The sequence below is a fragment of the Monodon monoceros genome, unplaced genomic scaffold (genome assembly GCF_005190385.1).
Source record: "Monodon monoceros isolate NGI ecotype Baffin Bay Population unplaced genomic scaffold, NGI_Narwhal_1 Super_Scaffold_19, whole genome shotgun sequence".
NCBI classification, from domain to species: Eukaryota; Metazoa; Chordata; class Mammalia; order Artiodactyla; family Monodontidae; genus Monodon; species Monodon monoceros.
Genome location: NW_021703775.1, coordinates 63,894,719 through 63,922,504, shown reverse-complemented (window position 1 = coordinate 63,922,504; position 27,786 = coordinate 63,894,719). Strand labels below are relative to the sequence as shown.

The 27,786-nt window shown below is 51.5% G+C and overlaps 1 protein-coding gene across 1 annotated transcript in view; it reads right to left on the bottom strand.

Moving 5' to 3' along the window:
• GALNT14 (polypeptide N-acetylgalactosaminyltransferase 14) overlaps window positions 1-27,786 on the bottom strand; it is a 95,494-nt gene that overhangs the window by 53,763 nt on the left and 13,945 nt on the right. The window contains exons 3-5 of the mRNA XM_029231622.1: window positions 8,656-8,754; window positions 2,209-2,276; window positions 88-153 (exon numbers count right to left, since the gene is read on the bottom strand). Coding sequence (XP_029087455.1) covers window positions 88-153; window positions 2,209-2,276; window positions 8,656-8,754 — 233 coding nt within the window. The remainder of the gene's footprint in view (window positions 1-87; window positions 154-2,208; window positions 2,277-8,655; window positions 8,755-27,786) is intronic.

The following is a 27,786-nucleotide window of genomic DNA, read 5'->3' as shown; positions in this document are numbered from 1 at the left end:
TCCATTGTCTGGGACCACACAGAACACACGCCCAAACGCATCCCACCCCTACCCCCACCCCGGCCCCGCCCAGCAGCACAGACCCACCTTGCCGCTCATTATTGCGTAAGCATTTCACTTTGGGTAGCTTGATGAGCTGTCTGCAGTCCTCGGCTGCAAAGACAAGAGGTCACGTGGATTGAGCGCCTGGGGGTGGAGGTGAGCGGCAGCCCTGCCTGCCGTCCCCGCCCCCAACCGCGGTGCCCTGCCTTGAAGCCAGGGTGTTTGTGGGCTTTGGAAGGGGCTGACTGACCACAGTTAGCAAAATACAACGTGGCCCAGTCTGTGCAAAGTGGCCACCGAGGGGGCCACTTTGGAGCAGGTCAGTCACACAGTGGCGCCTGCGTACTTGCTGGAACACTGCCAGATGGGAAATCCTGGCATGGTCACCTGGGGACACTTCTGCTTTTTTATAGACCATTCAAAGCATGATCAGAGTGCTATTCACTTACGTGGGGCCTGATAAAAAGCCACTGGGAGGCCAGAGAATGGATGAGACAAATTTTGGAGTTTCCTTTCAGTTCATGGACTCAATACAGGAGACCCTATTTGTTAGGGGATCCGTCTGGTGTGTCCCGTCACCCAGAGCTGGTTCAGCTCTCCACCATGCAGGGAAATGTGCTGGGATAGGCAAGAGACTCATCCTAGGCGTTCACCCTGGGTCGCCCTGGCGTGCCTGCCTGCCCCAGCACTCCTTGGCTCTGAACTCCACATCATAAGTTTTGATTTTGCTTCACTGGTTGGCCAACCTCAGCCTCTCTGCTTGGGTCTGGACTCTACAGAGTGACCACAAAGACTTAGAGGAGCTTCCTCGGAGCCAGGTGCTGTTCTAAGCGCTTCAAATACGTTAACACGTTCATCCTTATATAAACCATATATATCATCGTTATCCCCATCTTACAGGCAAGGAAACTGATGCGCATAGAGGTCAATAATTTGCCCAAGGCACACAGCTAGTAAGTGAGTCAGTGACAGGTCTCGGATTTGAAGCCAGGCAGTTGGCTCCAGAGGCCATGCTCTAACCACTAAGCTATTCTGCTTCTAAGTGAATCCAGCAGCATTCCCGTCTCCAGCCTCAGTGCCAGCTACCTCCCAGCAGGACGAGTGTCTCCCCAGCTCCAACCCCTTTCTCACTAGGGAAGGGAGATCAGATCACTGAGTTTCAGAACTCAGGTCCGATCTGATTACGCTGGATCTGGTGCACAACCCACGTGTGCATGACTTCCAAGGTTCTGAGGCTGTGTCAGAGGTGTGGGTTTCCAGCCTTCCTACAGCAGACCCCAGTGTGGTAGTGGCTCCGATGCCCAGCTTCAGGCATCAGGGCTGGTGGGGAGAGACTCCACTCTTCTGGGACTCGGAGCTGTCCCCAGCGGCCATCACCTGCTTCCCCCGGTTTGTCACTGGGAAGAAGCGGTTCTGTCTGCATGTGGCTGACTGCCTGCAGCAGTACTGGGGCTGGGATGACAGCTCTCGGAAGAGGAGCCGTACTTGAAGTGTAACAGTGCTTCTGCGATGATCGTACCTGATCGTCAAACTGAACACACCGGTGTCTGAAACCTCCCTTGTGCTTTTCTCAGGGAAAGTGGACTTGGACCGTGAATTTGGGTGGGACCCAGGTTCTTGGACAGGATGACTAGGGGATGGTAATGACCAGTGGTTGGAAGGTTGGAAGGCAGCTGCTCACTGTGTCATGGCCAAGTGATGGGATGTCCCAAAAACTGAAGCCCCCTCCCCATGAGTCCTGCCGTGGGAATGAAAGGAAGAGGGTAGGTGGCCTCAGCTCAGGCTGATGGATTATCAGAGTATATGAGTGAGGCATCTCTAGTCATGGGCCCTGCTTCAGGGCTTGGGGTCTCTTTGAAGGTATGGGGTCTCTTCAAGTCCAGGAACGTAGGTTGGGGGCAGTGACACACACCAAACCCATCAAGAATCTACTGAATTGATCTGGTTAGATCCTCAAAGACCCATGGCAGAGAACCCAAGACATTGTTTCTCAAATGTAAGGTTTATGTGCTCCTTGAGCCCCGCCTGGACACTCAATGTCTTCCAACCTACTATAAACCCAGGCTTCTTCCACCCCCAGGGAAGCAGTGGGCTCACCTCTGCTGGTTACACAGGGGCTGGGAACAGACATTTGTGTCCACAGCACAGGAGAGCGATGGTACTTACGGTCATTGCTGAAGTCATCGACTAATATGATTTCCTTGAGGAGATTCATAGGGGTGCGGTTTAATATGCTGTGAGATTGAAAGAGGAAAGATCATTATGACTTCCAGCGGCAAATACATGTATCAACCTGAGCTTTATTTTTTATTTTTTTTGTGGTACGCGGGCCTCCCACCGTTGTGGCCTCTCCCGTTGCAGAGCACAGGCTCCGGACGCGCAGGCTCAGCGGCCATGGCTCACGGGCCCAGCCGCTCTGCAGCATGTGGGATCTTCCCGGACCGGGGCACGAACCCGCGTCCCCTGCATTGGCAGGCGGACTCTCAACCACGGTGCCACCAGGGAAGCCCTCAACCTGAGCTTTAAATAGACACCAGTGCATTTGAAGAATAAAACTCAGAACAACCGAAAAACTTGGTCCAGTCACACTGCTCACTGTAAGCCACTGGGACACAACTCTGCTCTGTCTTAGTGAATGTCACCACCACCCACATAGCACCCAGAGATCCAGTGCCACCCCCAACGACCCTCCCTCTCCCCGAAATCCTGCATCACACCAGTGACCAAGATGTGCTGGTTTTCCTTGAAAAGTATCACTCAGATCACCTTCACCTCTTATACCTCCAACCTGATCCAACCTCTTTGGCCTGTTTTTTTTCAGTAGCCCGACCTGTCAGGCCATCCTCCCGTGACCTCCAGAGTGAGCTTTCTGAAGCATAGATCTGATCTCCGATCGTGTGACTTTCCTCACTAATGCAAGTGCATAGGTTGACAAAAGGCTCCCCACAATCTACACCCCAAACCCTCAGCACGCTCTTCACGGCTTTTCCCGACCTGGAGCCAGCCCTCTTTCCAGACTCCTCGTGCCCAGTGCCTTTATCTGGAGACATCCTGCTCGTTACAACCGAGGGCCGTTCTCCTACCGCTGCCACAGCGTGAAATGCCCCTCCTGTGCCACAAGGATCCCTTCAAATGTCACTTCCTCTCTAGTGCCTTTCCAAGCCACTTAGTGAGAATGAACTGCTTCCTCCTCTGGGGTCCCTCAGCTGTTTGTATCTAAAGCTTCCTGCGGCTCTCACACCAGCCCGACTCCAAGGGCTGGTTTTGTTGGCCCATCAAAATGGCCACCTCCCCGGCGGCAGGGGCCTTGTCAAGCTACTGTCTGTACTGCCAGAGCCCAGCTGTGCCTTGGCCCATGACCATTCACTCCACTTAGTGCACACCTACTATGTGCTGGGCGCTGGGTGTACGATGAGGATCAAAGGAGATGTGAGCTCTGTGAGAAGCTTGTGGTCTAGGAGCTACTTACTGCAGGCTGTGTAACCTTGGGCAGGTTACTTTACTGCTCTGTGGAGTAAAGCATTCCCATCTGTATAACAGGGGTAATAACAGCGCCTATCACTCACAGGGCTGCTGGGAGAATTAAAGGAGAGCGTTTCTAAAACATTTAGCACAGTGTCTGCTCATAACAGTGATCAAAAGTGTAGCAATTATGGCCGTTCTGCGCATGAGTGGTGATTTCTGAATTGACTTCATTTCCTCTCCCGTGCTGTGGATCTGTACCCACAGGGCAAGGTTAGCTTTCTGGGTTCATTCTGGGTTTCAGGCCTGAGATGGCTGGATCCTGCTTCTCCTGAACATGCCAAACTGCCTGGTTCCTCAGAAACATTCCCGGGCCACACCACCCACCGTGGGGCACCCAGCGCCCTGCGTGTGTTGAGGACGGGGTTCAGATGGGCGCTGGCGGAGGCGTGTGCGCACCTGAGCCCTGTTTCTGGTGAGCTGTCCTTTCTAAGCAGGATGCAGAGACTTTCCAGGAGGAGAACTTCGCCTGGAGCTACCTTTATTCATGAAACCGTAGTTCTCACCATGGCAACTAGTGTGAGGGGGAGAGAGGAACCCCGACCCCAAGCCCTGAGCCCGCTGTTGGGAGGTGGGGACAGGGCGGGCAGGAGGTGGTGGGAGGGAACCCTCGCCACAATCATCCGAAAGGAAACACACCAAACTCAACAACCAGCCCTCTAATCAGAGTGGGATGGGGAGAGCGAGGCTGAGAGAGAGGAAAAAGTTGCTGGAAGAATACCCTCTAATGAGGTTTGATTACGGCTGTAGCTTCTGCACGCGATCTCCCCAAATCCCTGCCGGCTCTTTGAAATTCAAGAGTTGTCTTCTGTGAACATCAAAAGGTAAATCGCGTGCAGCTCTGTGCTGGTTGAACTGAGAGATGATTAGCGAATAAAAAATGTCCAGGGTTTAAAAAAGAAGAAAAAATGAAAAAGAATGAAATCGTCAGCGGTAAGTGCTAATTACACCATTTCCTAGTGACACCTGGCTGGTTTTTGCTCCTCTAAACAGAGCAATTGGAGTGATGGTAGGGGCACCGAAAAAGTGACTCGGGGCTGGGAGGGCCTGAGATGGGCAGGTGCTCTGGGTGCCTGGGGTGGCTGGAGAAGGAGACAGGTCAAGTCCAGCCCAGGGGACCTGGCTCAGCCCAGGTGGTCCCCCTGGGTCCTCCCTTCTGCACACCCCACCCTCATCCCCTGGACCCTGGTGGCTTCCATCTCCCTCCTTTGGTCTCACCAGTCCTCTGCCAGGACAGCTCACCAGTCCCTCTACAGCCAAGCCGACCCTCCCTTTCCTCCAGGGCCCGGCTTTTTCCTTGCTTCACCCCCACTGCACTGTTCTGAGCCCTTTCTTTTCACAGCCTCGCAGGGGAGTGAGTGCTCGCCTCATGGGCGCATCGGGGGTCACACTCGTCCTGGGAATTATCCTAGAACTGAGTCTCCTATCCACAGCTCGCTCTCTGCCAGAGGATGGCTGCCGGCAGCGTCTACACCTTCTGCCCGCCGCGCCCTAACCATGGGGCCCCCCGGAGCCCCCTGAGAGATGGCAGGTACAGCAGCGTGGGAGGCCAGGCAGCCTCTACCATCCACTACGATGCGATCCTGGGCAAGACACCGGGAAGGTCCCAGCCTTCATTTCCATCTGTAATTACATCTTCCTTGCAAAGGCAGGTGATGTTAATACTTGACCTACTTCACAGGTTATTGTGTGTATGAAATGAGGAAATGTATTTGAAATTGCTTTGAGAACTGCACGGGGCTATAGGCAGGCAGCGTTTATCAGACGTTCTATAACTACCAGTTGAATGAAGACCTGGGGCCGGTTGACAGTTGAGTTTAGTCGTTCTGGAGTCAGACCGACTTGGGTTCGAGTGCTGTGTCTGCGGATCTGCCATTCACTAACCGGAGAGCTTCAGGAAGTACTGAACTGTCAGCACACTGCCTCAGCCACAGAAAAGGAGCTTAGCACCCCGCCTGGTGCCCAGCAGCTGCTCCCGGAATCTGAGGACTGACAATGATGGCGATACTGGTTCTCAACATGTGATCCCAGAACCAGCAGGATCAGTATCACCTGGGGACCTGTTAGAAATGCAAAGTCTTGGGCCCCACTCTAGACCTACTGAGTTGGAATACGTGGGGATGGGGCCCAAGAAACCATGTTTTAACGAGCCCTCCAGGGGATTCTGATGTCTGCTCAAGCTTGAGAGCCACAGCATCAGAACCCTGCTGCCTACCCAGGCTGGGGGTGCCTCATGGCACCTGCTGTCCCTACCCAGGCTCACTCTGTGCCAGGCGCCGTTCCAAGGCCTTCACCTACCTGAAGTCATTCCCTCCTCTCCACAATCAGGTGAGGCAGTTATTACCAGTATTCCTTGTTTGGCAGAAAAGGAAACTGAGGCAGAGAGGTGAAGGAGGTGCCCAAGGTCACACAGCTGGTAAGGGCAGAGTGGGCAAATCTGGCCCCAGGGTCCAATTTCTTAACCACCTGAATCTGAGAGACTTCTCCTCTAAATCTAGGCTATTACCAAAAGCCACAGCAAGGAGATTCAAAATATAAACTGGCCAGTCAGCATGCTCCGGAGCCCCCCTGGGAGGCAGGGGGTCGGAGGATGCTCCAAAAGAAGGGGGCGGCCCTGGGTCTCACATATGCACAGGGTCTCGTGGCAACACCAGTCAAGATAAACCATTCTTCAGGGCTTTTCTCAGTCCTTAAGTGAGAAAAGTCCTCGAACGCATCAAGGCTGTGACTCTCTCCCTCCCCGCATCACCCACTACACCGTGCCTCTGCCTGGCTCTGAGCGCCCCCATGTGTGCCTTCCCCCACCCCCCACCCCCGGCTAATGCAGGAGCTTGGGCAGGGATGGGCAGAGGGACCGAGGCCTGGCCAGGCGCTGCATGGGAGGGACAAGAGGGCAACTCGGTCCTTCCCAGTTCCTCGAGCATCCTTCCCTTGCCAGAGCCTGGCAGCAAAGCCATGAGATTTCTAGAAAGTTAAAGATGAAAAGACGCCTTAGAAAAGATCCTTTCATCAACAAAAGTGAGATAGGAAGTGGTCTTCATTCAATTCTCTCTCAGTGGCTAGCGATTTATTTGTGCAACAGGATAGGGAGTAAAAGGGAGGTACGGATTCCCAAGGCAAATGACACCTGGCCACGGAATTTCCTAGAAGTAATCTTCTTGCCTCCACCCCTAAAATTCACTTCCGCCCTGCCTGCTAATGATGTTAATGCCCGTCTGGTCATACCGGGCTCTCGGGCCCTAATTCTGATGTTTTCATTCATCACACTTGGGTCTGAGCCAGGCCCCTGGCTCACACTGAAGTTCCTGAGAGGCAGGAAAGAGGTCCTGAGCTCTCTCAGCAAAGCACCCAGCAGAATTGGGGGTACAGTCTGGCACTTCACGGCACCTTCTGAAGAGCATCATGTTGATGGGCCCCAAGTCCCCTTCAGAGTGCAGGGCACCAGGGCCTTGGGGGAAGCCCTCCGTCAGGCTGGCAGACAGAGGCGCTGGGGCTGCACCCCTACTGCTCCCCACTTCCACCCAGGAAGTCAGAAACCCGAATCCTGGCTCCTGTGCTTCCCAGCTCTGTGGACTTGGTCTCCGTTCACTACGTGCACCTGGACTTCACAAGGTTCTATGGGGCTCCAACTGAAGTGAGAGATAAAATGTGTTCTGTGGGGCTTCCCTGATGGTACAGTGGTTGGGAGTCCGCCTGCCGATGCAGGGGACACGGGTTCGTGCCCCGGTCCTGGAAGATCCCACATGCCGCGGAGCGGCTGGGCCCGTGAGCCATGGCCCCTGAGCCTGCGCGTCTGGAGCCTGTGCTCCGCAACGGGAGAGGCCACAACAATGAGAGGCCTGCGTACCGCAAAAAAAAAAAAAAAAAAATGTGTTCTGTGGACCATAAAGCTCAGCATACATTTAACATGTTAATATTATTATCATAAAGTACCATTATTACTGTTATAAAGAGACGGAGAAGCAGCAGGAAGAGAATGAGAAATATGTCTTAGAGCTGAGAGGGGTGAGTCTGAGGGCAGCAGCTGAAGTGCCCCTGAGAACAAAAACATAGTGTAAGGAAAGCATGGGGGACCTGGGGTCCCCACATTATAATGGCCCCCAAATGTCCCAGGGTAATGTCTTCTTGTGGGAAATGTGATAGAACTTGAAACATGAAAGACCTTTCTATCACCATCTTTACAGATGTGGCTAATGACCTATCCAAGGTCACAAGGCAAGGAAGTGGTAGGGTGGGGACTTGACCCAGGTCTTCAGACTCCAAGTTTGGTGCCTTTTTAGGTACCCCAGAGCCTCTTTTCTTTTCAGAGCTCACTAGCTGTGCAGATACAGTGATGGCTGCTCTGTGCCAGCACAGTCTCAGTCCTTTACCTGAATTAACCAAAGCAGCTCTTTGCCGTAGGACTAATTATTATGCCACAGGGAGGTTAGGTAGGACATGAATAAGATACAGGCCTTACCCGTCAGGAGTTCATTGAGGATTACATCTGGGAAAAATGCATTAAGTGCTAGAGTAGAGATGCGCAGAGAAGCAGCCCAGAAGAAGGCCCTGATGGGTGTGTGTGTGTGCATGTGTGCGCACGTGTGCGCGTGTGTTGAGGGGGATGGAGGTGCGTGGCATCAGAAGACTCCTCCAAGGAGGAGAAGAGGTCAGCCTGGAAGGCAAGGAGTCTCTCTTGGATGCTCTTGGCAGACCCGAGTTCTAATCCCAGACTGATGCTGGGGGTGGAGGATGTGCTCAGCCTCTCGGGGCCCCGGCTTCCTCATCAGCTGTGGAAATGAGAACTCACGTTCTAGAGGCAGTCTACGCAGTGGCTGAGGGCACGTGCTCTGGGACCAAGTCCTCTATGACTTCCAGTGACCTTCTATAGGTAACCCGATGCCTCAGGCCTCTATCTTTCCTCCTGTCTAATGGGATAATAGCCGCCCTCATAGGAGCGTGAGGAGTGACTACTAGCGGATACATGTGGAGTGTCCTGAACAGTGCCTGGCAGGTACTTAGAAACACTTGAACTGGTCCCCCTCCCCACGCGGGCAGACATGCCTTCACCAAGCACCAGCCTGGAAGGCTGACAGACGGGAGAGCTCTTACCTGCGGATGGTTCTGAGCAGGGTGGAGCGGGCCTCGTTGTGGAAGGTGATGATGATGCTGGTGGGAGGGAGGTCCGTGCAGTACCCCAGCAGGGTGCATCTGGGGAAGGCAAGGCAGCGGGACAAGAAGACCTTTAGAGACGAAGCAGATCTCAAGGGCTGGAACCAAGGGCATCACTGGCGTGGACAGATGCCTGGTGTCTGGTGGGGGCCCCCTCCAGCTGCACAGCACTGTGTAAGACCCAGGGCCTCACCTGGCCCTACGGGGAAGCCCAGGAAGCTCCGAGAATGATTAGAGCTGAATCTCCCACCAACTCGGGGGAACTTGGGCTTGGAGTCGAATTAAGTTGACGTACAGAACATAAATGCGGGATTTGCCGCATGCCTGGGTTACAGCACATAGTTCCTGGTAGCCACATAAGCCCACCCCCGAGCCTTGGGCTCTGCTGCCCAGTCTGTGTCCATCCCAGCCTGCCAAGGCCTCACTGTGTTCTGGGCCAGCAGCTCCAGCCCACCACACCACGCTGACCCCTGACTTCTGGCCACACACACCGAAATCCTGCATATTTAAAGAGGCAGAGCCCTAAAACCCAGCATTCGTAGGAAAACCCCATCTTGAAAAAGCATTCACTTCCCCATGTCCAGGATCATTTTGTATGACAATTACAGGTGGGGTAATATCAATTTAATACCTCACTGCAAGTGAAAATTGTAGCCCGCAGCCCGAAAATTACTATAATAATGGAAATAAACCCACCAAGTGAGGCTGGGGCCACCAGGGGCGATCCTGGGTAAATGCTGCCTCCTGTTTCTTGCTGTTCCAGGGGTATTAAACGAGGAAGTAAAGAACAGATGTTTGGTGAGTCAAACATTTCCTCTCCTTATTTTCTAATTTCTTCCTAGGCTTGGGGCTTTCTTGGGGCTTTTAACTTGGGGTCCAGAGACCCAAGGATGGACTTCAAGGAGGCTGTAAGCCCTCTGACATTGTTTGCAAACTTGTATACACAAATGTGTTTTTATTCTCTTCCCTGGGAAGATGGTTCATAGCTTTCAGTAGATTCTCAAAGAAGTCTGTGGCCTGAAACACTGAAGAACCTCAATCCTAGGCCAATGGGCATGACGTCCCTTTGGCCTCCCTAATAATTCTGAACACTTTTTCCTACAAGAGCAAACCCTGAATAAGAGGACTTACATAGACAGGCAGGGCTGTTGTGCTCAGGACCTGAGTACAGACTGGGATGGGTCAGCCACAAGGAGCCAAGAATTGGGAAAGGAAGGCCCCAGGGGAAGAGACAGTGGAAAGGCTGGTCATGACCTTCAGACCTGCCTGTGCTCCCCCCACAGAGACAACTTCTCACCACATCACGTCAGCTCCACTTACTAATAAATCCCCACCCCCTGAACCCACCTCTCCTTTCTAGTCCCCATGGGCCCAGCTCAGAGAGTCTTTACTCCTCTGGGGGATTCCTGCAGCAGTCTCCTGACCAGTCATCTTGCCTCCACCCTCTGTCCCTGCCAGTCATGTCCAGTCTACCACAAAGCTCTGCCCAGGTGTTCCTCTGGCCTGAAGCCTTCAGTGGCTCCTGATATAGAAAGTCCAAACTCCCTATCACAACCTTCAAGACCTTCCACAATTGCAACTTCATATGCTGCCATAACTTTCTGTCACTGCTGTCACTATTACCTCTGCATGGAGCAGTGTCCTTTCTCTTTTCTCCACCTGCTGAACTCCTACTCATCCTTCAAGACCCAGAGCAAATATCTCTTGTCTGCAAAGGCGTTCCATACTCCCCCAGATAGGTAATGACCTGTGCTTTGTGCTCCCAAAATTTTGTACATCTCTCTCTCCTGGCACTTCTCAAGATGGACTATCTCCCCCACTTGACTAAGAGTTCCTCTAGGGAAGGACCCTTGTCTATCTCCATGTCCCTAGAACAAGAGATAAGTATATCAGATGCCCATTCATGGAGAAAGAGAGAAAGAAATTCAGGAAATGCATTCCTAGGTCAGCTGATGACTTAGCCTTTTATGCTTTTAAAAGGGGAGGTATATAGTTCTGTCCCTCACTGAATCAGGGCTAGCTTATAGGACTAATAGAAAATGATGGAAGTGACAGTGTGTGACTTCTAAGGCTAAATCATAAAAGCACCGAAGACTCTGCCTTGGCCACTTGGAGGGAAGCCAGCTGCCATGCTGTGAGGACACTCAAGCAGCCCTGTGGAGTGATGCTGACGTGTGTTGGAACTGAGGTCTCCTGCCCACAGCCGGCACCAACTTGCCAGACACAGGAACGAGCTCCTCTGGAAGTGAGTCCGCCAGCTCTAGTCAAGCCTCCAGATGATGGCAGCTCTAGCAGCTCCAAGCCTGAACTGCCCAGCCAAGATGCTCTGAATTCCTACCTCACAGAGACCATAAGGACAATCAATGATTCCTGTTGTTTTAAGCCACTAAAGTTTGGGGGTGATTTGTTGTTCATTAAATAACCATTATAAAAGAGGAGGAAAATGCCTTGAAATGGCCCCTAGTGAGAAGAGGCCTTGGACTTGCCTACCTTTGGATTCAGACCTGAGTCTAAGCTGGGAGCAGTGGGGAGGGAGGAGGGCAGGGGGCTGGCAGAGGTGGACTTGGGGCGGGGGGTCCCTCGACTGGTGTGCTGCAGGGTCCATGGCGGGCAAGGAGGGGCTGGGAGGGACCCAGGCAGAGGGGTAGGCGGCAGTGAGCATTGTCAGCACCGAGAGGAATGAGGGGGATGTCAGGGAGTGGAAGGATAATCATGTCTCCTTATAGGAAGGTGATAAAGCAGAGAACTTGGCAGAACCTCCCTGTCTCCATCAGAGACGGGGAGAGAAGACAGACGAGCATGATGACTGAGAAGGCCGTGCTGCCAGGGCTGCGCTGAGGGTCAGGCCTGGGCACTGTGCTGGAGACGGCGTCCCATTCCACACCCTGGGCGGTGATGGGATCCCAAATCCCAGCTTTTATGAGGTAAGCTATTCGGGGGCAAGTTGGTGCAGGAGGTACTGGGAGTTACCCGCTTAGAGAGCTTTTGGGGACGGGGCTCCTTTTCCTGCCTCGGAGGCATCCAGCTGGGAGGCAGGAGTATGGCCGCACAGTGACGCAGCAGCATGCATGTGGCGCTGGGAGAGCAGAGGGAAGCGGACCTCTGCCCGGGGGCGGGGCAGGGGCGGGGTGAATGTGAAGAGGGCTTCATGGAGCAGGAGGTGCTGGATCTCACAGGGTGAGATAGGGATAGATGGACACAAACAGGGTACAGCATCCCCCCTCACAGCATGGCTCTGGACCCGCAGGCCGGATGCCCAGTGAGGCAGTTGGCAGAATACTGGCCCAGGGGTCTGGATACCACTGACCAGCTGCGAGACTGTGGGTAAACTACCCACCTCTGCAGGCTGCTGTCTGCTCATCTGTAAAACAGAGCTTGGGCCCAAGGCTCTCCTGCTAAATGTTCCCAGAGCATCAGCAATCAGAAGCTTTGATCGTAGCTGACGTGCAATAAGCATGGTTGATTTGAACGAAAGGCCGTGAAGGCCATTCTGCAGCTGAGGCTCAACTGTGTGGCTGGACATCCACATTTACTTTTCTAAGACTCAGTATCTTCATCTGGAAAGTGGAGACAACAACTTTTAACTTGTAGATTTTTCCCCCTAAATTATTAATGTGTTAGGTAATAATAGATGCTTGACAAATAGTGACTATCATTACTATTATTATTATTTTTCTTTTTGCGGTACGCAAGCCTCTCACCGCTGTGGCCTCTCCCGTTGCGGAGCACAGGCTCCGGACGCGCAGGCTCAGCAGCCATGCCTCACGGGCCCAGCCGCTCTGTGGCATGTGGGATCCTCCCGGACTGAGGCACAAACCCGTGTCCCTTGCATTGGCAGGCGGACTCTCAACCACTGCGCCACCGGGGAAGCCCTATCATTATTTTTAATATCACGTTTAAATCTGCAGACTCCTCCTCCCGCTGGGTGGAGCCAGATCTTGCACAGGCTGGAAAGGCGTCCTTAGTGAGTGGTTCTGCCCTGTCTGACAGCGGGTAAGGGGCACTGGGAGGCAAGAGGCGGTAAAGAGAGCAAAGAGAGCATCAGTGTTAGAGAAAGGAACCTGGTCTGTGACGTCAATGTGAATCCTGGATCTGCTGAAAACTGGCTGTGTGCCCCTGGGCATGTCCTTTACCTTCTCTGAGCCTCAGTGTTGTCACCTGTAAACTGAGGACAAATACCTCCCTTTCAGGCTTGTTTGTGGAGATTGCAGAGAATACAGGCAAAACACGTGGTGTTTCATAGCTGCTGAGTAAATGGTGGTGAGAATTATTATTGTAATAATAATATTGCCTCCAGGCAATGTTCAATGCTTTTGGAGAAGAACTACAAACTCAGAGTTCAGCCAAGGAAGGAAGGGGCTTGGAGATGACCTAGTCCAACCTCCTAAAGTGGGCAGAACTTCGCCCAACAGGCGTTCATTGGCGCCTGGGCTGCTTTGCTCCTGGGGCTCAGCCCCCTCCAGCCTCCTGCTCCTGCAGGATAAAGGACAGGGGCTCTTCCTCGAGGCTAGGCAGAAATCCCATAAGCGCCTCCTGTGTGCACAGGCCCAAGGGAGGGCAGGCCGGCAGGAGGCGGTGCATCACAGCTCTGAGGAACGGGCATCCTGGCTCCCGGCTCCCGGCACTCAGCACTGTCTTCCTCCTGCCCCTGCTCTCAGCTCATGGTGCCTGGACTCATCCTCCGTCTCCTCGGACCCTCACAGCAGCCTCTGAGAACCTCTACTCCACAGATGAGAGCAACTGCGGCTCAGGATCTCACTCAAGCTCACACACCTGGTGAGCGGCCGAGATGAGCTGCGTCCAGGTTCCGTGACTTCTAATGTGGTAGTTGTCCCTAGCATCCACTGTGACCTCAACCTGGTTAAGGCACAGGAGCCCGAGGGGACAGGGCCCACCTCCCCAAGCCATGCGCATGAGCCACCTGCCCTTCAAGGCCCAGGGGGGCTGCAGTCCCGCTTGGACGCGAGCCCTGGGCACTGGCAGCAACAAGGCCAAGGGGCCAGGAAAAATCCTTAAAACAGGCCACCGTGGGGACTCAGAATGTGCGTGGGCTTCCTGTGAGAGGATCTAAAAGATTCATCAAACAGCAAGATCTATTAGGGGCACCAGGGAAATGGAAAAAGCTGCCAATATTGAGATCTGGCGCCGGCAGATGGACAAGAAACATGTTTATAATTTATTAAAGATTCAGGGGTTTTACTGGAGAGAAGAGCTAGCAAGCAGGAAAGATGGGTGTGAGGGTGCAACCAGGAGGAAGGGCGGGACCACCGCTGTGTGCAGAGACAGATGCCAGCCCTGGGCTGCTGTCCCGATCGCCACAGCAGCTCCTGCATAATGCGCGCTCCTCTGAGCTGCTTCTCCACCTGTAGTTTCCTTTTTGACTTTTCATTTTTTAAAGAAAGATTCAACTGACTTAACTGCTCCAAGTTCAGGTGGGTCTCACAGTGCTTCCTAACCATCCATTTCTTGAGTGTTCAGTGTCATTTATTGGCTGAGGATGCTTCCGGAGAGGTGTTCTGAGATGCTAACCCCTGGCACGGGGTCACAGCTTCCTCTTCCATCTCTTTCCATCTCTCCACCAGCCAATCGCTGCTCTGCTGCCTACCCCGCCTCATCCCTGCACCGGAACAGGCGCCAAGCGCGGATTTAGAAACACCCCAAGTGAGGATGGCTGTCAGTTATCACAGAACTGCAGTGCTGTGCACATGCCTTTTATTTTATTGCACAAGCTCATTAAACTGGCAGCAGCCCGTAAACAGGGTGTTATGACGATCACCATCCCCATTTTAGCACTGGGCAGCAGGGAGAAAAGATGAGGTCATAAATCAGAAACATTTGGGGGCTTCCCTGGTGGCGCAGTGGTTGGGAGCCCGCCTGCCGATGCAGGGGACGCGGATTCGTGCCCCGGTCCGGGAAGATCCCACATGCCGCGGAGCGGCTGGGCCCGTGAGGCATGGCCGCTGAGCCTGCGCGTCCGGAGCCTGTGCTCCGCAACGGGAGAGGCCACAACAGCGAGAGGCCCGCGTACCGCAAAAAAAAAAAAAATTAGAAACATTTGGGATTTTATTCTCGAGTGTGAAAACAGGAGGGAGTGATGGAGAGGCAGACCCAGTGACTTTGAAGCAGAGAGTACAGCATAATAATTATTATCCCTAAAATGTCCAGAACTGACAATGGCTCTGTGTCTAGGAGGCAAACTCTCGAAGCGGGGGTCTGGCACCCCAGAGGGGGGGCTGAGGGCAGTTAGAGCAAGGGGAAAGGTCACGCAAATATGCAGCATGACACAGTGGAAATTAGGCCTGGGGTGGGACACACTGGGCCAACCCTTTGCCACTTGGGAGCTGGGCAGTGACTTCCTTGATGAAATTATCCACCTCAGGGAAGGTTTTTTTTTTTTTTTAACATCTTTATTGGAGTATAATTGCTTTACAATGGTGTGTTAGTTTCCGCTTTATAACAAAGTGAATCAGTTACACACATACACATGTTCCCATATCTCTTCCCTCTTGCGTCTCCCTCCCTCCCACCCTCCCTATCCCACCCCTCTAGGTGGTCACAAAGCACCAAGCTGATCTCCCTGTGCTATGCGGCTGCTTCCCACTAGCTATCTATTTCACATTTGGTAGTGTATATATGTCCATGCCACTTTGTCACAGCTTACCCTTCCCCCTCCCCATATCCTCAAGTCCATTCTCTAGTAAGTCTGTGTCTTTATTCCCGTCTTGCCCCTAGGTTCTTCATGACCGTTTTTTTTTTTTCTTAGATTCCATATATATGTATTAGCATATGGTATTTGTTTTTCTCTTTCTGACTCACTTCACTCTGTATGACAGACTCTAGGTCCATCCACCTCACTACAAATAACTCAATTTAGTTTCGTTTTATGGCTGAGTAATATTGCATTGTATATATGTGCCACATCTTCTTTATCCATTCATCTGTTGATGGACACCTAGGTTGCTTCCATGTCCTGGCTATTGTAAATAGAGCTGCAATGAACATTGTGGTGCATGACTCTTTTTGAATTATGGTTTTCTCAGGGTATATGCCCAGTAGTGGGATTGCTGGATCGTATGGTAATTCTATTTTTAGTTTTTTAAGGAACCTCCATACTGTTCTCCATAGTGGCTGTATCAATTTACATTCCCACCAACAGTGCAAGAGTGTTCCCTTTTCTCCACACCCTCTCCAGCATTTATTGTTTTCAAACGACTACTTAGTGACCCCTGCTGCCAGGCGCTGTCCTGAGCACCTCGCATATTTAAGGTTCACAGATAGCCCTGTGGGAGGGTGAGCTGTTTAACGGATTCACTCAGGAGGAGACTGGGGCGCAGGGAGGTTAAGTAACTCACTGCAGCTAGCGAGCCCAGGCCTGCTGCATATCCTTGTCACCAAGCCACCACCTCTCCGCGCCAGCACCATTCCAGGCATCAGGGTATCCCTAGCTGCCGTCTGTCCCCTAGGTGTATTATGGGCCCTGCACACCATGTGGACCCCTGGGCTCACACTCGATCACCACCCCCAAGGAGCAGCTTCTACCAAGCTCTAGAACCCAGCAGGGAGGGACAGGCTGCCTGCCGTTCCTGGGTAGTGACAGAAAGACTGGGACACTGCTGGCTGAGCCGCCACAGGAACATCCTAACAGGGGCTCCCACTTACGCCCAGATGGAGCCTGAAAGGGTGGGCACAGGGTGATTTCAACGAGGCCCTGGGAGGCGCGTGAACCTGTTTTTAAGCAGAAAGCTGCAGTTTGTCCCTCCGATTCCCGCAGGTCCAGAGCCCGCTCCAGAGGCCAGACCAGACATAGAAAACGAAGGGGTTATCTTCTCCACGTGTGCCATTTGCCTGAACTCTACAGCTGCAAAGGCCAAGGGAAACAAGCATAAGCTGTGAAGCGGGGGTACGTAGGGCTAGTTTCCTGGGAGAACACTGTCCCCAAGGCAGTGACCACCTGGATTCCCTGCAGGTGGGTGGCACAGCCTTTCCTTGGTCCCCGCTTCCGTCTCTGTCCCCCTGTGTCCTCCACTATAGCCCAGAAGAGGTCCCAGGGAGACCACGTCTCCTCCCCATTTTCCTGCCACCAACACCCCCCCAAAGCTGACGTGTGTGAGGAAGAAAGGACGAGAGGGGAAAAGCTCTTGGCCCAGTGACCTTTCCAGAGTGTCAGCTCCCTCAGGACAGGGACCGAGAATACCTAATACATTTCCCAGCTCAGTTCTGTGCAAGGAAGCCTGCTCTCAGCTATGCGGAAAAGGAAGATGACTAAAAACTATAAAATGCCAAATCTGTAATTGACCTCTAGGTTCAAACTTGACTCTTTAGAGGAGAAAAACACGAGCAGTATAAAAAGTATGACAGCTGTAAAACCAGAAGTTCCTTTTAATCTCATTTCATGGGCAACACTATACACTGTAACGCATGAAATTTTTAGTTCGTGTCAACTTCACTGGGATTTCACATGCAGATTAATTGGTTCATCCACATAAACATATACTGCTCCTACTTCTTGCCTCAAGTCACCCTCACTTAGCGTTATGGAAATCCTGCGTCTCATAAAAGACACTTAAGATAACAGTGAGATCTGCTATTCCATGACACGGCTACATTTTGAATTGCTGAGCAGGTTATTTTTTTTTTAAAGATTGTTTTCTGATGTGGACCATTTTTTTAACGTCTTTATTGAATTTGTTACACTACTGCTTCTGTTTTATGTTTTGGCTTTTTGGCCGCAAGGCACGTGGGATCTTAGCTCCCCGACCAGGGATCGAACCCGCACCCCCTGCACTGGAAGGTGAAGTCTTAACCACTGGACTGTCAGGGAAGTCCCTGCTGAGCACGTTATCAAATTCTAGTATCCTGGGAAGGGGATAAGTGGGCCAGGGCAGGGAATTGAACTGCTTAGGAACTTGGTTGAGCTCTTGGTGGGCAGATGAAGGCCCCCAGCACCCACCTCCTTGTGTAATCTCTTAGCCTTGAGTGTGGACTAAACCTGGTGTCTTGCTTCTAAGGAACAGACTACAGCTAAAGTGATGGGATGTCACTTTTATGATTAGGTCACAAAAGACAGTGACTTCCATCTTTTTCGCTTGTATGTTTTGCTGAAGCAAGCTGCCATGATGGGGAGCCCCACATGGCAAAGCACTGAAAGCGGCCTCTGGTCCATAGCCTGTGAGGGACTGAATCCTGCCAACAACCATGTCAGTGAACTTGGAAGAGAGTCCCCCCTGAGACGTGCCCTGAGATGCCTGCAACCCCAGCTGACACCTTGAATACTGCCTGTGAGAGACCCTGAAGGAAAGGACCCATCTTGGCCATGCCTGAATTCCTGACCCACAGATACTGTGAGATGATAAACATTATTTTAAGCCACTAAGTTTCATGGTAATTTGTTATGCAGCAACAGACAATGAATACAGGTACCCTTAGCTCCTGAAAACCCGAGTCCACCAGGATTTCTCACTGCCCTGGGGTCAAAGGTAAATTCTCTCGGGTACTTGGTGGAAGAGCTATGCAAAGGCATCACGGTTCTCCCAGCACAGAGCTCCAGAGCTCCCACTTCATTCATGCTCTATTGGCATCAAGATGTTGCTAGGTATAGGATTCCTATGGCCACAACGTACAGAGGGAAGTTCTTCAGGGGTACCTTTGGGGTTTGTTCCAGTCTTTAAAGATTCAGCTCCCTTAGGGCTTCTTAATATGAATCAAACACATAGAAAATTGTTGAGAGACTCTCTTCTCACTTCTCCCGTGGATGGTGCATAATTAGTGTCCTTCCACATGCACAGAGGAGAAGTTAATTCATCTCATATAATGGATGTCATAGGGCTTTAAGGCTTGATTCACTTGAAGAAGTCCAGTAAAGAAAGGCTGACCTAGATGGTAACACAGACATCCCTCCACTCCATGAACACGAGGCCATTTGGCAGAGCCCTTGGTCTCAGGCTGGGCCTATTTAGGCCAACAAATGCATTCCCTGTACCAACTATCACCATGTTCTTGGTTGAATCTATCTGTCAGGCCAGCTCGGGGTCTGCAGTTCACTTCTTGCTCCTCGGAGAACCCTCTGGACTTCTTAGCCACCTACTTCGAGTAGCATCACATTTCTAAGACAACCTACATCTTGACAATTCTAGGGCACTTCCACCATCATTATTAATTGCAGGCTCCGCAAGCTCATCTTCCTGGCGATGTACCAATGCCCCAAGGGTTCTTTGCTGACATGCTGCAAAGCTAACTGGAGCTCGGTACACTAGGATGTAAGGGGCCATGTTGTCTGGAGGCCGCCAAAGGCTCAGTCTCTGCCGCTCTTTCGCAGCCCAGAGTAGCTGGGAGACCTTTCCCTCTCTGGCTCCATACAAACTCCTGGGCTGCTGCAATACTGGACTGGAATGGACCACAGAGCTCCCCTGGTTAGTCAGTCCCTACACTGTGAGCTGCTGGACTGCATCTCCAGGAGAAGCCTACGCATGCTCTGAATAAAGTCTACAGGAGTCAAGTAAGTTTGGCACATGAGAAATACCGGAAAACTACTAGATTAACTTTTTGGTGATCCACCCATGCACGCTAACACGTTAAAGGTTCTGAGACTTGCGCTAGCGCCCTGTTTACCGAGCTTTGACCTCAAACCCTGCCCTAAAATCCTTCACATATCATGGGAACTCACATGTTCACAGGATATATATATTGTATCAAGCCCGCCACTTAACATCCTACCAAAAACAGAATTTTGTAACACACGGGTTTTAAAAGCATTGCTTCCAGCTCCCTCCTTTTCTAAAGATGTGCAAACTGGGGCCCAGAGCACTGAGCAAACTGACCTGTCACGTCCACCCTGCTTGGCAGTGGCCAAGCTAAGATCTCCTAGTTCTTGGCTATTGAACTTGCTACTTCCTTAAAGCACTCAGGCTTGGGGGGCCCTGTCGGATGGTTTAGAGAAGCCCCAGGCGCCAGTCCACATAGGGTTACTGGCCACCTCTGCTTTCCAGTGCCCTTTTACCCCCTCAAAATATTCCCACCAAGGTCCCTATTACTTCTCTATGTTGCTAAATCTAACAGAAAATTTTCAGTCTTTTCCTTGCTTGTCATCTCTGTAGTAGTTAATATTGAGGGTCATACAGCTCATTAAATGTTTGGATCTTTGCCGTTGGCTTTGGTAGAATCACCCTAGCATGGTTCTCCTCTTCTTAGGCTGTTTCTTGGTTTTCCTTTTCTTTCCCTCCTCTGAAATTCTGGTGCTCCCTTCCAAAATTCTCTCCTAAGCCATTCTCTCCTCAGTCTTCCTTCCCTCTAGATTATTTTACTTGTTTCCAAGCCTTCAATTTCCCATCTGTTTGCTGACGATCCCAACCCTAACCTTAATCTGATGAGCATCTTCTCTTGGATGTCCCCACGAGATGACCTCTCCAGCCACCCTCTGCCTCTCATACTTCGCCCAAGCCTGCCGACCCTTCCGTGTTCCCCAGCTCACCATCTACCATGTGCCCAAACCCAAGAGGTATTCTCGAATCCTGCCTCTCCGTCCCTGACACCAGCCTCCCTAAACCTAGTCCTATCAATCCTTCTTACGTATCTCTCAATCTGGCTGTTTCTCTCTATTCCCATCATGTCTTTGCTGGATTACTGCAGCCGCTTCCTAGCTGGCTTTACCCCCTTCCAATCTCTCCTGCATGCTGCAGCTAGAATGATCATTCCAAACTGCAAATTTTTAACATGTTTCAACACTGCCCAACTGCTCACAAAATAAAGTTGAAACCCCTAATCACCGCTTACCATCCTCGGTGACCCGGCATCACCTGTGACTCCTCTCTTCACATCCTCCAACTTCCAGCCACGTTCTGCCTCACCTGCTCTTTCCCCTCTGGACCTCAGCAGGCGCTGCCCTCCCTCCCACGTGTCTGAAAGGCACTCTCCTCTCTCCCAAGGCCTGGCTATTTTTTCCTCTTCTAATCCTGGCTTGGAAGGTACTTCCCCTCGGAAGCATTTCTTGATCTCCAAGTCTTTTCTATTGTGCTCCCCTAGGACCCTGCACTCACCCCATCACTGTGGTTTATTACCAAGCATTGGGAACTCTCCGTCTCTTCTGCTGACTCTTAGCTGCAGTGAAGGCCAGGACTTATTCGTAGTTATAACCTCAGTCCCTGGCACAGCGACTAAACATAGTATAGGTAGGATAAACATCTGAATAATGAGTGGATGAGTGAATGGGGGAGGAAGCAGGTGAGGCTTCCACGGGGGCAAAGCCAGAGGAGAAAACGTCCCTTGCCAAGTGACAGGTGGCACCAGCGCATGGAAGCTGCAGAGCCGTAAGCTGAGTGATGTGCCAAGGTCAGTCACACAGAGGAGTCCAAACAAGTCACCCAAACTGAGAATGGTACCATGTGGGGAGAATGGGGAGCCTTGGGCTAAGGCTGTCCTGGGAGAACTTCTGGGACAGTCATCTGGTGCCTGTGGACAGGTCTGATGCATTCTCTGTTGCACTGAAAACTCAGCTATGTTTAAAAAGCTGGGATGTTCCCCTTGTTCACTGAAGTCCCAGCGATGAACAATGCTTCCTCACGTGGGAGGGGAGAGACTGAATCCTAGCTGATACGGCTGCCAGACTATGACTCAGATGCCCTTTTCTCCCAGACCTGTGCTGTCCCATATGGTAGCCACGAGCCACCTGTGGCTATTGAGCATTTGAGATGTATCAGAATAGAGATATGCTGTAAGTGTGAAATACACACAAGATTTCAGACTGATAAAAAACGCAAGCTACCTCATCAGTAATTTTTTTTACCTTATTTTATGTCAAAATGATAATTTTGGGTGTATTGGGTTAAATAATACATATTATTAAAATTGATTTCACTTAAAAATTTTTAATCTTTAGGGACTTCCCTGGAAATCCAGTGGTTAAGACTTCGCCTTCCAATGCAGGGGGTATGGGTTTGATCCCTGGTTGGGGAGCTAGTATCCCACATGCCTCGTGGTCAAAAAACCAAAAAAGCCATAAAAACAGAAGCAATATTGTAACAAATTCAATAAAGACTTTAAAAAATGGTCCAAATAAAAAAAAGTCTTAAAAATTTTACTTTTTAAAATGTGACTATTAGAAAAATTTTAATTACATACATGGCTTAGATCTATTTCTATTAGACATCGTTGTCCTAGGTCATTACTGAACCTAGCTTGTATATAATCTAATTTAAAATTTCAACACTAATGTCAGACAATATTTCTAGATATTGGGTTCTTTCATATGAGTAAAATAAAATTTTTTAAAAATATAGAGAAGATTACGAGGTTTGCAACATTTTCTTTTGCAGCAAAATTTTATTTTAAAACTCTCATCATCTAGCATCATTGTTATTTCATAAAAGAAAGGGTGTTTAAACACTCAAAAAGGCCACAACCTCAGAATCATGAAAAGCGTTATAAATCGTAAAATTAAACTTTAAGAAAATCTCCCTCAGCATCTCCCCTTTTCCCCAACTCCACAGATCAGATCTGCACTAATTCACCAAATGGCATCTGAAAGTACAGTTCAAGGGTTTGTCCCACTAAATTATGATGCACCTATGTCCACCCTCCACAGATAGCATGGATACTAAGCGCAGAAGACAAGACATCTCCACGCTTTGCTCTGGAAGCAGCAGCTCCAGCTCTGTTCTTGGTGCTGCTGACGCTATGACTTGGTATGATTTTTCCAGTCTCTAGCCCCAACGTATCTTCTCACGCACTTCTGTTGTCCAAGCTGTCACGCGCAATCTGGGCTCGGAACGCACACCTAACTTGGCGAATGCAGACGCCTCTGGCCACATTTAGACCTCCTAGAAATGACCATGGCTCCGTTCTGCACCACTGTGTTTTTCCAGACAACTCAGCCCCTTTGAAGTGAGTGGAACACTGAGGTTTGGTGGAAACCACAGGGAAGTAGCAGCACCTTTTTTTCCAGAAAGATCAGCTGCTCTCAGGAAGCTGCAAAGAGGCTTCTCCTGGGATGCTGCCAGGACCCGGGTTAGTTGGTACCAAGCACTACCCTGATGGCAGCTGTGTGCCCGTGTGTGTGCATGTGTGTGTGCAGGGGAGAATGTTCTCAAAAGGCAAATGCAGAGTCTAGCCAGGACCAGGAAGTGTGGAGGTGGGCCAAGGCTTATTTTTGAAATGTTTCCTGAAAAAGATTCCTCAGCGTCTGAGACTAGGGCTCCTCCAAGTCTTATTTTAGTCCTGCTTGAATCACATTACACAATAGTAATAATAGATAACATTTATTGAACCCTATGTCTCAGGTATTCTTCCAAGAGCTATAAATCTGCACAATCATTCCCTGAGGTAGGTGCGCTGAGACCTCCTCGCTCGTCGTGGAGACGACCGTGAGGTCACGGTCACTAAGCAGCAGAGTCTCGATGTCACACCAGACGGTCTGGTTCCCAACTCAGCTCTCACACTCCACTAGAATGACCCTTGATGGTCAGCCAACACACTCGTTTGCAAAACTCTGTTTCATGTTGACCTTTCTCTCTGTTTTTGCTCTTGAAGTCTGCACGCTGGAAGGTTCTGGAAAGATGGAAAATCACAAGTCTGGGTGTGCCTCGCCTGCTAAGGAAGGATGTCTCCCCTTGATCTTCCCTGAGCTGTGTCCTGATACTTCTCAGACTTTGCAGCTAAAGGATCAGAGAAGAGTCATTCCCTTCCTTTACCTGAAGGGGGAAATGTTCCTCAAACTGAAGCAGCTGAGATGAGACCTGTAGCCTAGTGACTCCAGGCATGTGGTCAGACCCAGCACACTGAGCGCCAGAATGGTCTGGTTGAGGGCCAAGCATCCAATGTCTCTTCTTCTCTAGGGGACTCATAACGGTGGGCCCCTGTGGAAGGTCTGAGCTGGGGAGATAAAAAGCCAAGACCTCCCATGCCCGCCTGTACCCTTCTAGACTGTCGGCCCATCCCCGAGTCAGTCCTGTACCAAATTCTGCCTCCATCGCCTCTTTTTACTCTCACTTCCATCTGCCCAAGCCTGGCCCACCCCCTTGATCTGTGGGACTACAATGGCCTTCTGACTACTCCTCATCTCATTCCTCCCCCAAGCTTCCACATTAATGTTCCTAACACCCTGCTTCACACACGTAACTCTCCCTACCTTCCGTCGTTACCTAAGCTAAACCTTGGCCACATCTCAAGTCCCCCACCATCGTGTTAACCCTTCAGCTCTGCCCCACGGTTCTCTTGCCTGAACCTTCTAGCCCTGCTAACCAGTCCACGCCTCCTTGGTCATGCCTGAGCCACAACCTCCACACACCTCCCCATCCAGCCACCGTCCTTTCTAGGGCTGCCTCAGTGTAACTTTTGTGCAATGCTTAGCCCAGTTCAGCTCCTCCATTGCACTTCTCATGGGCTCCCTGGACTCCCTGCCCCTCCTGCATGGCTGTGCTATCTTCTCCGTGGGCAGCGGCCACGTTTCTCCTGCTTAATGTTCCCGTGGGCCAGTTATTCAACCGACTGCAGTCACTTTCCTCACCTCTAAACCCAGGATCACAGCAAAGTTGTCATGAGGCTTAACAGAGAGAACATATGTAAGGTGCCTACCACGTGTCAGGGGACTAGTTTGATCAATAAATGTTGGCTGACTATGGTCCTGGATTTATGTGGTAACACAGAGAATTCTTTGTTGAGTGAAGGTCGTTTTAAATTTCCCGTGATTTTCTCCCTCTGTTCCGAGGGTTCATTCCCACGCCTGCACTTGCAAACCCTGACGTTTTCAGTAGATTGTCTGAGAACGAATCCAGTGGGGTGCTCTTTGAATCCATCAGTCATCTGCTGACACGATGAAGTGTCTGAGTGCCAGGCACCGTGTGGAGCTCTGGAGGGAGGTGCAAATGTAAGTCAGCATCCCTGCCCCTGTCGCGCAAGGAGGGGAGAGGGAAAGCTTGAAACTCGGGGTAAAGGGTGCTGCTCAGAGGTGAGCGAGTAGGAGGTACTGCCCTACTTAGCCTGAGGGGGCAAAATGTCTTCCTGGAGTGGGGACCCAACCAACCCGCGTTCCTGAAAGGGGAGAGAGCATCCCAAGCAGAGAGAGCAGCAAAGATGAGAAGGCATGAATGAACCCTTGTGCACAGTCAGGCAGCTGCAAGCCTGGGCTCGGCTGGGGTGGGCTGGCAGCTTTGCAGGGTTTGGATGGGGAGCGATGCACCGGCATTTGGGATGCTCTCCATGGAGGAGGTGTGGAGGGTGGACTGGTGGAGGGCCAGAGCCCAGTGGGAGGGCGGCTGAGGGCTGCTGCAGTCACCCAGGCAGAGGAGAGAGCTGTGAGCAGGGAGCAAGGGCAGGGACCAGGAGCTATGTAGGAGGCAGACCCAACAAAGTGAGGGTGAGAGAGGAGGGGACGCCAAGGGTCTGGCTTGGGTCACAGGGTGAAGAGTGGGCTTGCCCTGGGACGGAGACATGAGAGCATACTGGGTACTTGTCTCGACAGGCAGGCTCGGCACAGCCTGGAGTAAGGAAAAAATGATGTGTCCATATGATGAATCAAGGAGTGACAGGGAGAAGTAGGAAAACAGGGAACAGAGGTAACGATGCATGGTCCGGCTGCAGGGTCACTGGGAGGGTGAGGTGAGGGCAGACGTGAGAGCTGTCAGATACGATATGCTTCAGTCCAATGTAAGCGGCTCCTCTTCCTACAACCAGGACACTAAGGACTCCACAAGGGGCCTTTTCTGATCGTGCCACTTGTCAGTCCAGATGGAAGCCCGGCTGCCACGTGACTCCCCGGGTCCCCCAGCACAGCCCTTCTTTTGTCACGTCACACATTCCTCAGTGAGTTTTCCCGCTGTCCTTGGTCCCCGGGGCTCACGTCTCTCCATCCCACTGTCTGTCACCACAGCTGCACGGGCAGCTTCCTTCCCACAGCTTCTCCCACCCACAGCTGTCATCTCCTCTCTGCTCTTTTCATCTCTTGTCAAACACACTTTGTACTTCCTGGACCCCAGCCCTTAAATCACTCCCTCTGCTGGCCTTGGCGTCTATCCCCGGTATCTGAAAAATGCAAATTTCACCAGACGCGGCATTGCAGTTGCCTCATGGCTTATTTTGTGTTCTAGTTTCCAAAGTAAGTCTGACATTCAGGCACGTGAAGTGTTCGGTGCTGAGAGCCAAGGATGAGGCAGGATGCTCTCTGCACAACTTCCACCCCTGCCCGCCTTGCTCTTGGAGTGCACGCCAACTCAGAGGTGTGGGACAAGGCGCCAAGCCAGGACCTCTCCAAACTTACTCACATCACCCCTTTGTCCTGGTTTGGGTCACCCTCTCTGCCCGCCTCTCGGACCTGCTTTTACCCACAGCTGCGGAGCAGTGAAAAGGCCCCAGGGTCTGAGTGCTAATGCTGGACTGCTCACGACCACAGCTAACAAACAGTCACTGAGTGCTTACTAGGGGTTAAAGACTGGGCTCAGCATTTGACATGGATTATGGATTTGCTCACCCTCACAGCAATCCTGGGTACCGTTATTATTCCCATTTTAAAGATGAGGAAACTGAGGCTCGGGAGTTGAGTAACTTGCCCAAGGACCAGCTGGTAAGTGGCAGAGGTGACTTCTCTCAGGGCTCACATGGCGAGAAGACCTACTCTGCCACTTAGCCAACCAGCTGCCTTGCCTGGGCCTCTGTTTCCTCTGCTGTGAAATGACAATGGCCCCTTCACCCATAGGGCTACTGAGGACATCACGGGTAAGGGATGTGAGAGTGCTTTGGAAAGTCTCCCGTAAATATAAGGTGTGATTATTCTCATTCTAGGCACTTACCACAAGGTTCAGCCTTTCACTAAGGAATTGCCAAAGGTGCCCTGAGACTCCTTGGGCCTCATCAAGCCAGGCCTACCAGCCCTGTTTCTCTCTGGCGTTAGGGGTGTCACACCACGCCAAGTGCACTAGGGGTTGGGGGATAACGGTAACGGAACACGACAGCATCCTGGGCTTTAAAGGGAAAAGTCCGTATGTCCCAACTCCCTGTACTAGACTGAAAAACGTGGGCAGGTCACCAGTTTGCAGCCAAGCTGCCGCCCACATGTCAATTCCAGGGGTAGATGGTTTTGTTGTCGTCGTGTTTAATAGATCCTGAGACCTTCGGATAAGTGCAAAGATTGTGTCACATCAGCTTACATTTGGATCTCCAGCTGGGAGGGAGTCTGGTGACCTCCACTGAGGGGAAGGCATGAGGGGGCAGGGGAGCCATACAAGGAAACGGCCACGGCAGCAATGAAAAAGGACAGCTCCACTGGTTCTGCGGGGCCCTCAAGTCCTGTCAGGAAGGGGAGTGTGTGAGGAGAACGATTAAACCGGGGTCTTGGGGGCGGGCCGTTGCTGCTGAGCTAGAAGGAGCCCTGCGTCTGGAAATAGCCTCCAATCTGAGTCAGTCCCTAAGTCACTTCCTGCACATTCTTACTGGCAGAGTATTTTCCACCAGCAGCAGAGCTAGAAGTGACCTTAATAACAATCTCTGAGCTACTTCTCTCTTCTTAAAGGTGAAGAAATGTCACCCAGAGAGCGGAAGACCTGGGGAGCATCTTAGGACCCAGATCTTCCACGCTCCATTCAGCTCTTCCCCTCTCATTTTATCATGCTGCCAAGATGTGGGACAAAATGCCAGAAACTAATCAGAAGAGGAGGAGATAATTGAGGACAGACTAAAAGCCAGGCTTCATGCTTTGTTCTTGGGCAAAGAGCACAGAGAGATGAACAGGGAAGGGGAAAGACTCTTGATCAAGGATTCAAGTGGCCGATACCCTTAGGAAAAGGCGTTCCACTTCACTGATTCGTGGAGAAAGGCAGATGTAAACCACAATGAGACACCCCTACTCAGCCTCTAGAAAGGCTAAAATGAAAGAGACTGATTATAGCGAGTGACTGCCAACAAAGACATGGAGCCACTGGAACTCTCACCCTGCTGGTGGGGGTGGAAACGGTCTAACCGCTTCCTTAGATGTTTGACAAAATCTTAAAAAGCTGTCAGGGGTGGGCTTCCCTGGTGGCGCAGTGGTTGGGAGTCTGCCTGCCGATGCAGGGGACACGGGTTCATGCCCTGGTCCGGGAGGATCCCACA